This window comes from Leptodactylus fuscus, chromosome 3, assembly GCF_031893055.1.
Source record: "Leptodactylus fuscus isolate aLepFus1 chromosome 3, aLepFus1.hap2, whole genome shotgun sequence".
Lineage (NCBI taxonomy): Eukaryota > Metazoa > Chordata > Amphibia > Anura > Leptodactylidae > Leptodactylus > Leptodactylus fuscus.
The window spans coordinates 204,005,142-204,021,711 of record NC_134267.1 but is presented as its reverse complement, the minus strand read 5'-3'; the positions used below and the strand labels follow the sequence as shown (position 1 = coordinate 204,021,711).

At 41.9% G+C, this 16,570-nt stretch overlaps 1 protein-coding gene across 2 annotated transcripts in view; it reads right to left on the bottom strand.

The window, feature by feature from the left end:
* LOC142198178 (ephrin type-A receptor 3-like) overlaps positions 1-16,570 on the bottom strand; it is a 213,862-nt gene that overhangs the window by 178,223 nt on the left and 19,069 nt on the right. Inside the window, exon 2 of one of the 2 annotated variants that reach the window (XM_075269072.1) lies at positions 666-713. The exons of the other annotated variant lie outside the window; for it this stretch is intronic. Coding sequence (XP_075125173.1) covers positions 666-713 — 48 coding nt within the window. The remainder of the gene's footprint in view (positions 1-665; positions 714-16,570) is intronic. 2 annotated transcript variants of the gene reach the window in all.

The window sequence follows — 16,570 nt, the reverse complement described above, 5'->3', positions numbered from 1 at the left end:
TTCTAGATATTTCTAGCCCTGAGATGATACATATACATCGGCATGGATATGTGTGACAAAGACTATTGTAAAGAACCAATGGAAAATAAACTGGGCTTACATTACTCATAGGCACAGCAGGCCAAGCCTATAATTGCCTGGAGAAGAGCAAATGTACATATAAGTGCACTAAATCGTGTGTAGCTATCTGTATATGATGTGTTTGGATATATCTATTAGGCATTTACAATGCCGTTGGAGTGAAAGGAGGACGACCAGGAAGACTCCAGGAGAAGCTATAGAAGTTTCTAGAAGAACACCGCAATGTCCAGATTTATGTTGTAAGAGCCGGCAAACATCTTAAAGCCATACATGACTTAAGTTGTGGCCTACGTGATGGACAGAACCCAAGGCACCAGACAGTCTGTCCTTACAGGCTCCTAAGATCTAAATCTGCTACTGGATATATAGTCCTCAAGTCTCTTTGCTGCTTCCAGTGGACCCTATAACAACCTGCATTACTGGACCAGAGAACTTCATTTTGCATTAAATCGATAGTGCAGGAAACAAAAACAATGTACATGGACAAAATGGATGGGTAGAATAGATCTGGGCTATGGTGGAGTCTATGACAGACGTACAGTATGACCACTATGTGATGTTGTTTCTCCATGAGTGCCTCTCACCTGTACATGATGTAAGAACACAGGGGTGCAGTGCATCAGACTTCATTACTGTATTAAGAAAAACAAAGACAGGTCATTGGCCTACAAAGTGTCAGGAAGAGAAGACGAGACATATCCAGAAGTGGATGACATTTACTTGTGCCTAGTAGGCCTCACGTGAGGTCCAGGCCATTCTACCCTAAGCAGTGTTTGGAAACTTGTTACTTGTTACTCAGTGATTGTTGGTACATACATGTCGCCATCATACTATACTTATAGTCTTCTTTCTTCTCTGTTTGGTATAATAATTCTCATGCATACCAATTATGTAAGCTTCCATTGCCTGCTCATTATGGGTATGGCCAGTCATTGCAACAACCGCATGTGGCCAAATTTCCAGCTGTTCAGGAAGCCGATCACATCACACATTGGCTGGTGGCAATTTAATATCAGCAATGTGCAATGGCACCTAGTTAACACTTGCAGCGGAGGGGTCATAATTTGGGGTTTTATATGTATGGTGCCTAAAGGAGACACTATACGGTAGCAATTATGAATGTCACATGGCACCGCATGGATTTTATATATATATGACTTTGTAATGACACCTATGAGTGTATATAGGAATATATTGGAATAACACATATGATCAAGGCAGGATATTTTGTTTTCAAGGCTAATGTTCACACTGTCATAATTCAAGTTACATCTTACACTAAAGAGGAGCTGCCACCTCTCCTGACATGTCTGTTTTAGTATATACTTTCTTATAAAATAGTAATTCAGTGTTGGTTCACATCTGCATTTGGTAATCTGTTTGGGGAGTCCGCATGGGGACCCTCCCAAACGGACCACTGAATGCATTGGCAAGCCGTGTACAGTAAAAGCGCACGGACCCCATAGACTATAATAGGGTCCGTGTGCTTGCCGCCAGATCTCCGCACAGAACATGCGGACAGAAAAGTAGATTGTGAACTACTTTCCTGTCCACATGTTCCCTGCAGAGATCTCGCAGCAAGCACATGGACGCCATTATAATCTATGGGGTCCTTGTGCTTTCACTGCACACCGCTTGCAAATGCGTTCAGTAGTCCGTTCAGGGAGTCCCCATGCAGACTCCCCCGTACGGATTACCCATGTAGATGAGAACGAGGCCTTAGCTATCATAGGATACCAGCCTGAAATGCAGACAGAATGATTGATGCAGATGGATCATACCCTGCACCTGCATCTGTCTCTATTCACTGTAATTTTAAAAAGTAGAAAGAAATTTCCTTCCATTTTGTTTACTTTCTAAGGAAAGAAAAAGTTCTGCAGGTAAGTCTCTGTTAGAAAACTAACAAGACAGAAGAAAGCTTTCATCTTGCTTTTAACATAACAGTGAATAGAAACAGAAAAAGATGGAGGATGTTCCGCCTGCATCAGTCATTCTGTTGGCTTTTCAGTCCATTATTCTTATCCTATAATGGATCAGAACAATGGACTTGAATGAGTGCACAGTGTGAACATAGGCTAAAATATAACGTATATTATTTCCTAGCACTTCTGTACTCTCAATAGACTTTTTACTTTGCTATATAAAGTATGAATCTTAAAGGTATAAAGAATAGTCAAGAGTGTGTACATGTATATTGTCATATAAAACGAATACATGAGCGTGACATTTCTTCCCATATGTACTTGATAAATATGATCTGAGCTGCAGTCTGGTATCACCTTAGTTGTATCAGCCATCATGGTGTCCTCATTATTGGTATACAAGCCAACAGAATAATATGAATTCTTTAAGACGGCACAGAGAGTACCTACAGATTCTTATACCGTACCCATCATAAGTACTTTGTGTGTCGCCTTGCAATTCACCATACCCTGCCTCTGAGATCAATACTTCCATGGAAGAATAGATCTATGTGTCTATATAAGAAAGGAGGGACATGGGGGTGCATTAGGGACCTATGGCAGGCTACAGGAGCTTTAATGTTATTCACAGGCATACACAAGATGATCAGAAGTACTGGATTGTCTTTTTATACAGGCATTCCTCGTCTTCAAAAACGCTGTTTCTCAGAATTCCTACGGAGACATTTTATATTCTTCTTCCTTTCTGTGACTATTCTGACTGTTCCTGCATTGTTTCCAGCCCTGCTGGTAGGTACATTATTCACGTACTGGAAGCCTCCATTATTAGATGTGTCTTCAGCGTTGTGCTTGTCTGTATTACTCTTGTTTTGTGCACGGCACATCATTAGGTTCATGACCCAAGAAGCAATAAAACCGTCTATCTATTTAGACGCGTCCTTAGTATCATTATACTATGCTGCATCATTTACACCTTACACTAAAGAGGAGCTGTCACCTCTCCTGACATGTCGCTTTACAATATACTTTCTTATAAAACAGCATTTCAGTCTGGAGTATCTTCTTACATCTCTGCAGATGGTTCTGTACATTGTGTGGTCTACAGTGTCAGGCAAATCTCACGACTTTTGTTTGGGGTCAAACTTATTCGCTCTGAACCATAATTGCTATTATTATTCTCTGGGATCCCTCCAGAGTATAAGCAGTGGTCCATGGGAAGTGAGGAAACATAACAAACAGTCATACTCACCTCTCCCGGTCTCTGATGGGGATCCATGTTGTTTTTAGGTCTCTTCCTGTATCCTGAATGATGACAGATTGTGACCAGGCTTCACCAGTCACATGGGACTCACTGACATCATGGTATCCAAGCATCCTGACCCGCCTGCGTCCCCTATGTGACTTGTTATTGACCTCAGGGTTCCCCCAAGGGTCCCTAATGTTGTTCAGGAGGCCTGAGGAGAATGGAGACCTATACCTAACATTATGAAGAAGCACAAGAGAGGTGAGTGTGGTTGTTTATAGAGATCCCAGAGAATAGTAGTGACTCGTGTTGTGAAACCCAATAATTGGATTCAACTGAAGCCGAAATTTTTGAAAATGAACCTTTTTTATTACTAACTGGCTCATCCTTAATTGTGACTGAGTCATGGTGTAACCCCCTCACAGGAGTTCCTAATGGTTATTTGGCCATATAAGTGCCTTACATGTTATGATAGTTTGTATATGTTGTTATGTTTATTCTGTATTCATTTGTGTAATGTTGTTAAGCTGTTGTTCTCTGGTTTCACTTGTCCTAGTGAGCTGTGGTCTCCATAGCAACACACAGTATAGTGAGTGGATCTGTAGCTGGAACAGGAAATAGTCATAGCAGAGAAAGGAAGTAGTATTCTGTAAGAGCCAGGGAAGGAGAAGCCAGGAGAAGTGTGGCAGTAGCCGCCATCTTGTGTTTCAGACACTGGGTGCTGTGAGGATTGCCACAGCAGCAGCAGGACAGAGAAGCTGTGTGACAGCGCCCCCATCACTATCAGTAAGAGGACAGGCTTATATCAGGCTAAGCAGAGCTATAACCCTGGCAGCCTGCACCGACCTCTACTAGGTAACTGAGCCCCTGCAGTAAACCAGAAGCTGGACCTGCAGACATCTTAGACTCTCTGCTAATACATGGGAAGGTGTCATCCAGCTACAAGCCACTGTGCCACAGCTCACTGCTACAGGACAAGTGACCAGCAGATGCCTGTTACAATAAAGCAGTGAGCACTTCTACTGATCCTGGCCTGGACATTGCCTTCCTTACAGCTAAGCCCTGGGCTAAAGCTCTTTGTTGGAGTAGAGCACTGGCACCCACATCACCATCTCAGCCCAGGGACCAGCGGGTGTCTCAATACTCCAACTGGCGTCACATCTAACTGACTCTGCCTATTACCCTGTGCACCTCTCCTGGGAGTTCTGGTGCCTATAAGGTCACCTGACAGTCCAGACTCCTGCACGGTTCTCCCGGGGTGGTCGCAATGGTATTACAGCTCAGCTCCCATTCACTTCAATGCACAGCGACATCCTTCAGTGGAGGGAGTCATCTGCATTGTACTGGGCCCAGCAGCAATCTGTTAACGCATATCCAGACTGCTAATATGGCGGTTACGCGCAGGCGTTCAGCTACCTTATTGCAAGTAGCAGAGAGAAAAGTCCTCGGGGGATCACTTTTCTCTCCGACAATTGTTGGCGGTTCCTGAGTCTTCAATGGAGGACCTGGCTAGATCAGCGCAGGGGCTCAGTTTTGCCTCCAGCACTAAAACATTGATGGCCTATCCTAACAATAAGCCATCAAAACTCTACCTTTAATGTGTTAACACTGGCTCACTAACTGGACTCTTCTGATGGCTTTTGTTGCTAGTTCATTGCTGTAACCTTCTCCCTTTTACATTACTTGATTCAGGGCAAGGACATCACATGTTTTGTTAAACTGTGGATCTCTTCATAGTTATCTATGTACGCCCTTGTATCATCTCATATACTATACAGTATTGTCAGAAAAATATAATTCTTATTATGATTACTATTGTTATTGTTGTTGTTGCTCTTGCCTTGAAGAAGAGCAGCTGCCATGTTTGTATGCTTTTTTCTGCTTGCACAGGTCATCCTTTTGCTCGCAATATGTATTTAGCACTGAGGCCGTACAATGTGGAAAATGTTGCAATTAGAGATGAGCGAGTAGTATTTGATCGAATATCGAATAACATTATAGTCTATGGGAAAAAACAGGAATGTTGTTCCGGTTTCCATGGAAACAAAAGTTCGACACATTGGATCCTCCAAGTTCCGGAAGTAGCAGGACGAGGAGCACGAAGAGGTTTTTGCATTGAATTCAATGGAATTTTCCCGTGTGGTATTCGACCGATACGAGTATTTTATCGAATAGTCGTATTCAATCAAATACTACTCGTTCATCTCTAGTTGCAATGCATGTTCTTTATAGATGTACATGGGGGAGGCAAAACATGGAAAAACAGTGAAAAACGCAAACTTTTTTGATTTGTTTTCCTGCGTTATGGCCTTAACCTAAAGGCGTTTCCTCAGATAAATGCAAAACTCACTGGGAAATATATAAGCAATACTTATTGCTCCTGGTCCTGGTTTGATTCCCCATTCCCTCCAGTGCGTGGACGGCTCGAGCCAAAAGTGCAAAGATTCAGGTGACTGCTGTAGCCAAACACTAGAGTTGACATATGGATAGGGGTTGAGCCAATCTTAAGATTTCAGGATTGTTTTTAAAATTTGATTTTCGATCATTTTCCAGCCAATCCCGATCGTTTTCGATCCCGAAATTTGCTCGATCGCCGATCAGGATCCGATCTTTCCCGATCGCTCAACCCTACATATGGAGATTGGTGACAGCAGTGACTCTACTGGTACCCAACATATGACCATTGAGATCTGCGATTGCAGAAGTCCCCTGGCCTGGGCACCGAAGAATCCCGGAGGTTCACATCCAAACCTGAGAAAATGGTATAGGTGAGTATCAATTCTATTTTTACTTAACCACCACCCCTGCCCTCCATTAAATTTTGCATTTACCCCAGAAAATCCCTTTAATTGACTTCCTAAGAAACTTCCTTATACTATGTATTTATTAGATAAGGGAATTAATGTGTAATAGAGATGAGTAAAATGTTCGAGGTTCGATATTCGTTTCGAGTAGCCCCTCAATGTTCGACTACTCGAATCGAATATCGAACCCTATTATAGTCTATGGGGGCAAAATGCTTGTTTCAGGGGTAGGCAACGTTCGATCAAATTATACTTACCAAGTCCACGAGTGAGGGTCGGGCTGGATCCTCCAAGAAGTCTTCTCCGTGCAGCTTCCCCGCGGCGTCTTCCGGCTCTGAATTCACTCTGCCAGGCATCGGGCCTGGGCAGAGCCGACTGTGCATGTCTGCACTACAAGTGGGCATGTGCAGTCGGCTCTGCCCAGGCCCGATGCCTGGCAGAGTGAATGAAGAGCCGGAAGACGCCGCGGGGAAGCTGCACGGAGAAGACTTCTAAAGGTAGGAGAAGAACCAGTGTTGATTGGCCAACTGTATAGCATTCGGCCAATCAATGCTGGTTCTGCATTGAACTTTTCCATTCGAATTGCGAGTGGTACTCGATCGAGTATGAGTATTTCGAATACCGTAGTATTCGATCGAATACCTACTCGATCGAGTACTACTCACTCATCTCTAATGTGTAACCTATTGGGGTTGGGAGTAATGTGAAGAATACACAATACATAAAAAAATATATATTTATATAATTTCTCATAATTATAGAATATTATTTTTATATTATTTTGCATCAATGTAGAATTTTTGAATTTTATTTTGAATAATTTTATGCAATGTTTTATATATGTACATTATATAATCATATCTAATGTTCAATCATTAGATACTTGTCTCTCGTTCCCCAAGGACTGACCGGGATCTTGTTGTTTAAGCGCAGGTTGTACCTAGATATTGTTATCCGTCCTCCATGTGTGTATTTAATTTGCAGTTTGGCTCTTTGCTGCCTTGTATCCCGCATATGCCTGGAGCCTCGCCACACTAAAGGATACAAGTAATAGCAGACTGCTGTCCGTCACAGCTTGTGTTTGCTTAAATAACAGACTACTATTGACTCTTCCACTTCATACATGTACATTTTCCGCATGCAGCAATAGCATTTCTTCCTCGCCAGCGATGGTAATTTACACTTTCTCCTTGACCTTAAGCCTGAGATCCCCGGAGATCTCTGGGTTTAATAAGCTCCCCAGCTAGAGGCTAATTGCGGAACAAATCGTTTGTTCAACAAAGTGTGAATCAAGGCAAACCTGGAACTCCAGTATATGAGACTAGCTCGGAATATACAAGCTCTGTTCCTCTGGTGGTTTCCCTTGAACAATGCTGGGAGCTGAGGAAAGGAAATCTCATTTAGTAGATGAGAATTCGGCTTCTTCATTTAGTCCCCGATCACACAACCTTACTTAGGCCGAATGAACCGGATTGTGCAATTAAAGCAGAAATAGTAGACGCGTGCCAATAATTTTAAGGGGCGCCGTGCTGCTGTGCTGAGGCCCTGAAGACCTTAAAGGCAACCTGTCACATTGAACATAGTGTCTAATCTGCAGGCAGCGTATTATAGATCAGGAAAAGCAGAACAGATTGATATTAAAAAAATTTAACCCCTTTAGTACCGAGCCATTTTGAGTTTTTGCATTTCTGTTGTTCCCTCCCCACGCGATTGAAAAACATAGCAGCACCCATAGTGCCTGCACATTTTAGCTGCTATGGTCGAATTTAATCGTGGCATCTAAAGTGTTAATGGCTGCTATCGGTGTCGGCACCTATTGTGGCGGAATTATACAGCTGGCATTCACCATATATAGAGAGGGCGCAGCTCCTGAGTCCTCTCTATACAGCCCAACATTGGTCTACATACGGTTGCAAATGACGTGATTCTCTTCTAGATTTGGCGCCCAATGTTTCCCATAGAATTTTCAGCATTTGTTCGCATCATGGTTGTCTGGAACAAATCTGGTAAATCTGTCCCCGCCCCCATTGCACTTGAAGGCTGATTTACATATTCATAAAAAGACGATTGTCTCTATATTGCTTCATTGGTATGTGGCAGTATTATTGGTTTCAGAGGCATTTTGGACCTGACAAACTCCTTTTAGTTCCAAAACCACTTTTCATAAATGACTATTACATGTAAATATAAAAACCTTTGTCATATAACTTAAAAAATATATATTTTCTTTTCCATTTATTAAGCTGATCGCCTCTTTATCTTCACTCATACTCTATATATAGTATATCCATCTTTAGCCACACACACAGAAGTCTATGGAGAGGGGAGAATAGAATCTTAACTTAGAAGATATAGCAGTGCCAGGTGAGCTATGTGACTTACAGTATAGCACTGTTTAACAGCTACAGGCATGTTCCAGCACCTTCATTCTCCTCCTCCCTTCTCCATAGACTTCTATATATTCTGATAAGTGGAGAAGGAAACATATTTCTTTAATAAGATATATTCATATGTTTCTTATATTTATCCATACTAGTCATTTAGTTGTTTTACAGTATAATTAGAGGGACGCTTTAATTATAACAGGGGGTCTGCAGTATACCTAAAGCCTCGGAGGCTAAATGCTAAATTTGCAACAGTTCTCCTCCCTTCCTACATCACAAAATGTTGTCATTCTGGGTTTAGGAGCTCCGTGATCAGTGATGTACATCCTTTCCTATATGAATGTACATATACAGATAAATGTCAATCACTCAGTAGCACCGCCCACTGGACTCCTAACCACAGAATAAGCAGAGAGTAAATGAAGCAATGACTAGTTGTATAGAAAAGTTTCCCACAAATGTGTAGACCTTGTAATATATAATCATGGTGATTTACCCCTGGAAATGACATTATCTTGAGAACACGACATCACTGTAGGTTATTTTTCTTAAAGCTACGACCTTGGAGGACAATATAACGTATGAGAGGGAATTGTCTTACTTCCTCTGGGAACGATATTGGAAACTGAATGCACTTGATATTTCTTAATAGTATAATATTCTCTTTTGGTGTCACCATGACAAATGACACAGAGTTGCTTGTTGTTTCTGTAGACAGGATGATATATTTGTTTTTTGATCTTCCCACGGGGAAACCGTGAGTATATTGAGATAAAAAACAAAAGCCCATTGCTAACCATACGGCAAAAATACAACATTTAGCTTTACCATATTAGACAGAGCAGTAATCTGCGGCACAATGATGGGATGGCGGATGAGACTATACCTAACCTTATGTAGGTCATCCATCCAATTTCTAATCAGCATTATATATTTTACCACCATATTACAGTGGGGTGTCCCATTCTGACCTTGGATTTAAAGAGGTTTCCAGGAATTTTTTTCTACAACCTAAATATCTGATCACTGGGGGAGTCAGGCCGCCGGGCCCCCACATGAATCAAATGTTTTGCATTGCTTCTGATCACACTACTATACTGTGCATGGCAACTGAAGCAGAAATCTCCATACCCTGTATACTTGACATCAATGGCTGCATTGTTTTAATGGCATCCACTATGCGGCTACTATACAGTGTGGCAGGTGAGCAGCGCCGCAAAGTAAGCGGCTACAATCTCTCTTTCTACGTCCCCAGCTTTAAAGGGGTTATGTCATAAACAATATTAAATTGGCTATTGGTGGAGGTATGACTGCAGAGACCCCCACCAATCCTCAGAATGGAGACTGTTTTATCGCTGCCGTGAACGTAGCTGCTATGAAGGTGGTCAAGCCTATGGTGGATGCCAACGCTCTCCTGCTTCCACTCACTTCACTGGGAGCCTGGATAGCCGAAGCACTTAACCATCTCCAGTGCTCCCATTGAAGTGAAGGAAGTGATGTAGGGATGTGTTGGTGTCCATCATAGTTTCACCCATCTTCACAACAGCTCCTGTTCTCAGTATAGTTGGGGTTCTAGGGGTCAAACCCCACAGATCATAGATTTATCTACTCCCCTATGGATAACTATTTTTCATGGCCGATTACAGCCAAATGTTGGGGGTAAAATCAGCTCATGGTGCCCACCACTCGTATATGGTGCTATGGCTTACCGTGTAATACTGTACTGTATATGGACAAAACAGAATAAGAGATTCACTTTGTTAACAAGTATACCGTATAAATAGTTAAATGGAGGTGCGGGCAAGTATATTTGTATTCTCCATTTCTATTCATAGTGAACAACATTAGTTAGCAAAAGGTGGCAAATTAGGGAAACACAATAGAGTTGTAGACAGATAATTGCCATAGATGTAATGACGCTATTAACAATCTGACTGAGAGACATCCTTTTATAGCTATTGTTAAATCCACAATATGTAACTACCATCAGTTCCCACCAATGTAAATTTCTACAACTGCTCATATAATATACTTTGTAGGTTATATATTGTCAATATTAATTATACGCTACTGACTAATGATTAGATATTATGTCATAAAGATCTAATGTCAGCTATTATACTGTATGAGGAAACAAAAGTAGAAAATAATTCATATTGTTCTAGATATCTGTAAAAGGGATCTTTCATTTCACAATAAAAATCTCACAAGAATTTCATAACATATACTTCACATTGTCCTTTCTAATCTTTCTGGAAGAGTTTCTCTGATTCCCAGTTCCTTCTTAGTCTTAGATTACACTGTGCTTTGGTAGTCTAAGACACTCCCCCTACTCTTAGATGGAACACAGGAGACAGTCTTGGATTGAGGTCTATCAGGCCCACCAGATAACACAATTATGAGGGTCGACCATCCAACAACCCCCAAGAGATAGACTATAGTATTCTTATGCCAGGACTAGGGTTGAGTGATCGTGTTCAGGAAAGATCGAATTCCGATCGGCGATCAAGAAAATTTCACGATCACGATCGGAATTCCGAACACGATCTTTTTCGGTGTGATCGATATCAGTGATTATTTCCCACAATGCTTTGCTACTGGCCAAGCATTGTGGGAAAAGCTAACAATGTTAGCCTTCACACTGAGTATACGCTCCGCTCACTCAGAGCGGAGTGTATACTCAGTGTGAAGGCTCTCCGCTGCAGTTCCATATGAATGAATGGAAGCAGCCGGCACACAGCCTTAACCCCCTGTGCGCCGGCTGCGTCCATTTATTCTAATGGGAGACCAGCTAATATCTCTAGTAGCTACTTACCTGCAGAGATGGCTGGTCCGGTGCCCGGTGTTCTCGTTCTTCTTCGCCTCACTGCCCCCGCCTCCCAGGTTAGTGTTTAAAGAGCTAGGAAGAAGGCGGGGCTTGTGGCTTAGGAGAGTGTGGGCGGGTACAGGACGGGGAAATGTGACGTCTCCCCGCCCAGTACTTGCCCACACTCTCCTAACCCACCCACACTCTCCTAACCTGGGAGGCAGGGGGCAGCGAGGCGAAGAAGAACGAGAACACCGAGCATCGGACCAGCCATCTCTGCAGGTAAGTGGACACCAGGGGGGACTAAGTAGCCAAAGGATTTTTAAAAAATCCTCTGGCTACTTAGTGTTTAAAAAAAATCACTACACAGCGTGGATTCTAACAATTAAAGCGCTCGATTGTTAGATTCCAGGCTGTATAGTGAATAGAATTGTTTTTAAAATCCGATCTCCGATTAGTAAAAAAATCCCATTGACTTGCATTGGGATCGGAATTGGGATCGAGATCGGGTTCGAATGAAAAATGATCCGAAATCGGATTTCAAAATCGATCCTGAAAAGTCAAGATCGGCTCAACGATAGCCAGGACCATTATTGTGTTAGGGTCTGGGCCCACCAAGACATCCTCTGGTACTGTTATGGTTCAGCCTGACACTGCCAGAAGGGAGTGGTTCAGAGTACTATAGCTAAGAATACAGGTAGTCTGAGAAGCTGGTGGCCATCTTCCATAAATAAGGGACTTGGAATCAGAGAAGTAGAGTTGAGCGATCGGGATCGGCTGGAAAATGATCGGAAATCGGATTTTAAAATGAATCCTGAAATCTCAAAATCGGCTCAACCCTACAGAGAAGCCATGCCACAAAGATTATAAAGTTTTCACGAAGTATAATAACCATGCATTATGCATTTTTGTCGTGAAATTTTTGTAGTATTCTAAAAACTATAAGGTAGTCCTTTCTATGTCCAGCATTTGGGATTCTATAGATAAGAAGATATTTCACCAACAATGAAACCTACTAAGCAATAAAGATGATGGAAACTCCTGTGCAATGTCAAGTGCCTCCTATTCCCCAAAGTTGTTCCATCCCCCGCCCCCCTCTACAATTATCTAACCGATTATGTAATATCATAAAAATGACAAGTGTATGTCCAGCGGTGGTGAATATTCTACCCTCTTGTTACACACATGCCCACATCATAGCGAATATTCTCGGCTTTCTCGTGGCCTTGCCTACACTTCCTGTATGTATTACTTTTATATGAACTCTCCGCACTGTAATGCAGGGGAACGTCTTGACAATGTCTTTTTTGTGTGTGCTTTGGGAATAATCAAACCTAATGCACATGGTGCCTGGGCTGGAGACTGACATGTTTTATCTACTCGTCGTACTCTACTTCCTTCTAGAATTACGATCGCTATGGAAAGCTTTCCGAATGTTTATCAAGACTTATAATACAAAAGATTTTTTATAGGGGCAAATTCACTATTGTCAGTAGTATTTCTACTAATACTACAAATACTACTACTACCCTTCATACTAACAGTGGCCCTAATTATTAGGGTAGGGGCCCATATTTTCTGCGTGTCGGTCACATCATGAAAAGGGGTGAGTCTGACATATTCTTGCGCTTGTGTGACAAAAAGCAGGTGTGGAACGGCCCCTAAATAGGAGTCCTCTTGGGGGAAGGCGCGCAAACACCCGGCGTAATGTTCAACTGGATGACCGCCGCAGATATTGGTAAGTCTGGTTTTGGCCTTTATGTTATAGATTGTACACTGTCTACCAATAAGTAATTGGACACCCAGTAAAGTTCGGCGAATCTGGAGTTATGGTCTGGGGTTTTTTCTCCTGGTATGGACTGGGACCCTTGGTCCCAGTGCATGGTAAACTCAACGCCGACGCCTATTGCACTATTTTAGATAACAGTGTGCTTCCTACATCATGGTGGTTCTATGGGTCGGACCAATGTCACTTCCAGGATGGTTTGGTACAGTGACAATCAGATTAACCGACTGGTCTGGCCGACCCAGAGCCCAGACTTGAACCCTATCGAGGACCCCTGGGACGAGTTGGATCACCGAACTAAGGGTTGCAGCAGCCGTCCAAATGGAATAAAATACCAGTAATTGTTATACAAGGATTTGTGGAAGCCATGCCCCATAGGGTTGAGGCTGTAATTGCCGCTTGTGCCGCTCAGATCACAGGTGTCCAAATACTTATTGGTATACAATGTATATATACATTAAAAAGATCTGCCCATCCTTATGTTTTTTCTTGCTCAACATTTCATGAGAAGCTTAGAATGAGATAACCAACTTAAAAAAAAATGATCTTGTGATACTGTCATGAGATGTCTATCCTATACCCACCTAGTGGTCATAATGTAAATTGCGGCCTGTTGCAATATTATATTTGACTGGTTTCATGAAAAATTGAAGCTTTAAACAAATTCCAACCAAGTTCTTTATGTAAGGATGGGATCACAAAGGCAAATATTATATATCTATATCAATAAGGCAGCATAATAAAGTGACAGGTTATGTTCAACTGGCATACAGTGAAGAAAGGGGCTACATTAAGAAGATCAAACAGACCCCCATTACGTGACCAGGTCTTGTCACCTATGATCGAAGCCTCATAGCAGTTGCGATTCACATATATAAACCTTTGTTCTTTTGGCTAAGCTTGTTTTGAAGCAGCTCAGACTACAACATAGCCCTAGAGATCTAAGGTCAGCATCAGCAGTAGCATTACATAACTGCACCTTATTTACTTGTAATATTTTCCAGATGATTTATGAGCCTGTTCAACTGCTGATACAATGGTCAGATGGGAACTGGATAAATAAAAATTGCTCCTAATATGAAAACAAATCCAGTTATCTATTTCACTATCCATTATTATGGGGAGATATGTACAGAGGTAGTAGTCGCTACCGACCCCAGGAGGGGGCCCCAGTGGTCCACTATTCCACATGGCACATCTTAGGTAGGGGCCCCATTGCAAATATTATACTGGGTCCCAGGAGCTTTGTACTATGTGCACTATGTGTTACTGTAATAACAGTCCAAAAACTGTCCGTACGCTTGCCTGGTGCATTCATTCAGTTGACAACTAGCTCCATATACATGCATTCTCAGCTGAGTTGAGCTTACATGTATTCTCAATTGGGAAAGTCGAGTAAGTTGCTGCCAGACTCCTCTGGTAATGGCTTATCTTGCCTGAGAGCAAAAGAATCAAGCAATAAACTGATCCTTTTTCCAACATTTGCCTTTGATCCCATATACATTGGATGGTTGGCTTGTTTATTCATTGTTTACTTCCAGTGGATAAAAATCAGTCCATGGTCACGTGATCTACAGTCCATGGTCATGTGATAGATATACAGGTGAATGGCTCGTTACAGCACAGCTCTGAATTACTGTGCTGTGATTATAATGAGCTGTACACCTGTGTGTCCATCATATGACCATGGACTGTAGATCACATGACCATGGACTGTAGCTCACATGACCATGGACTGTACATCATATGACCATGGACTGTATATCACATGACCATGGACTGTAGATCACATGACCATGGACTGTAGATCACATGACCATGGATTGTACATCACATGACCATGGACTGTAAATCATATGACCATGGACTGTAGATCACATGACCATGGACTGTATATGACATGACCATGGACTGATTTATATCCACTGGAAGTAAACAATGAATGACAGGAAGCAGAGATGTAAAAAACCATGAGGAATTAACACAGAGGGTATATTGAAAAATTGTACAATTTATTTGATGAAACTGAACCACCCCTTTAAGTTGGTTTGGCATAGAGTAGTCATAATGCATGTCCAGGACTAGCTAACCATTCTCTCCAAAACAGCCATGCTCCATACTAGCTTGGATTCACTCTATAGTCACACACAACAGGATGATTATTTTCCCCAAACAAGAAACCAGGATAGCAATGGGGTTGTTCCATGTATTATGCAAACGATTAAGGAGCTTATCTGTATTAGGGACATCACTATTCATGGGGAAAGCTGAGAAAGCCCCATGGTCTGGTGAATTCATTGTCATGGGTGGTCCCAGTATTAATACTTGACTTATATTGGGAAACTAGTGACAGAATGCCAGGAGGAAGTGTTCCAAATAATTGGCCATCTAGATACATGTAGGAAGGAATAACGCTTTTCAGTATCTACAGAAACAGGTTGTGGGGCTTCAGAAATGTCTGATTAGATCCATGATAAAGAGTCTGGAAAGAGCAGGAGTCAATGCTACTGTATGACAGAGAGGGTTAAGTAAGCTGAGCTGAACAGGTCCCTCAGAGACACTTTGGAATTATCCGCCTGCAGCCAACTCATCTGTACGTCAGCAGCAGCACTACCTCAATCCCCAGCGCTCAGAACATTCCCAGAGAGGAGGTCATGTGCATGTGATAGAAGAGAGAAGGATGGAGAGGGCTATGCAGTGACTGTGACAGATTAGCTGTATATACAGTACATGTCCTAAGTCGTAGCGCCCATTATTGTAAAGCAAAATCATAACTGAGTCATGGCCACATATGTGCAATGGTTAAATGTGTCCAATAGTGCCGAAAAATAGCCCCATCTGACAAAAAAAGCCAGAAAAAGGGAAATAAACAAACTCAATAAAATTGGGCATTTCACCAGAAATATCTAAAATCTGCAAACGTTGGGCCACATATGAATTGCTTCCTTATTTTTACCTCGCTGCAGGTGGGAAGAGAATAAATAAGTAATAAGGAGTAAGTAAGTATATACAATGTCGAGAACGGTGACTTCCATGCCTGTTACAGAATTGCCAACTCCAGCTGATATCTCCGGCCGTACGATAATGAGAACTCGGGAGAAGTATTTCTAATCCAATTTTAAGAGCAGTTTCGGAGAGAATAATAATTTTCTCCAAATATACTATAGAATCCAGGACAGCATATACTGCACTTAGTGGTTTATCGGGTTCTTATAGTTAAGTTATAACCAATGGTTATCCTCAAGTCGCATATAGATGGATAGAAATCAGTTAGCAAGTTGTCCATCACTTATAACGTATAACTGTGTTCTAAATATACCAGCATATAAACAAAGGAGGGGGGGGGAGTCACATTATACAAAAACATTGACAACCTAATACACACAGGGTAGGATTTATAGGAGACTTGAGTTTTTCAGTAAGATTCCATACTGATCATGTCATGGTCCATCAGATCCCTTATTGTAGAGATATTCTAGAGAAAAATTGCCTCTAGAGGAGAATATCTCCAATGTACAGTGTACAATACAGCAGCAAATAAATG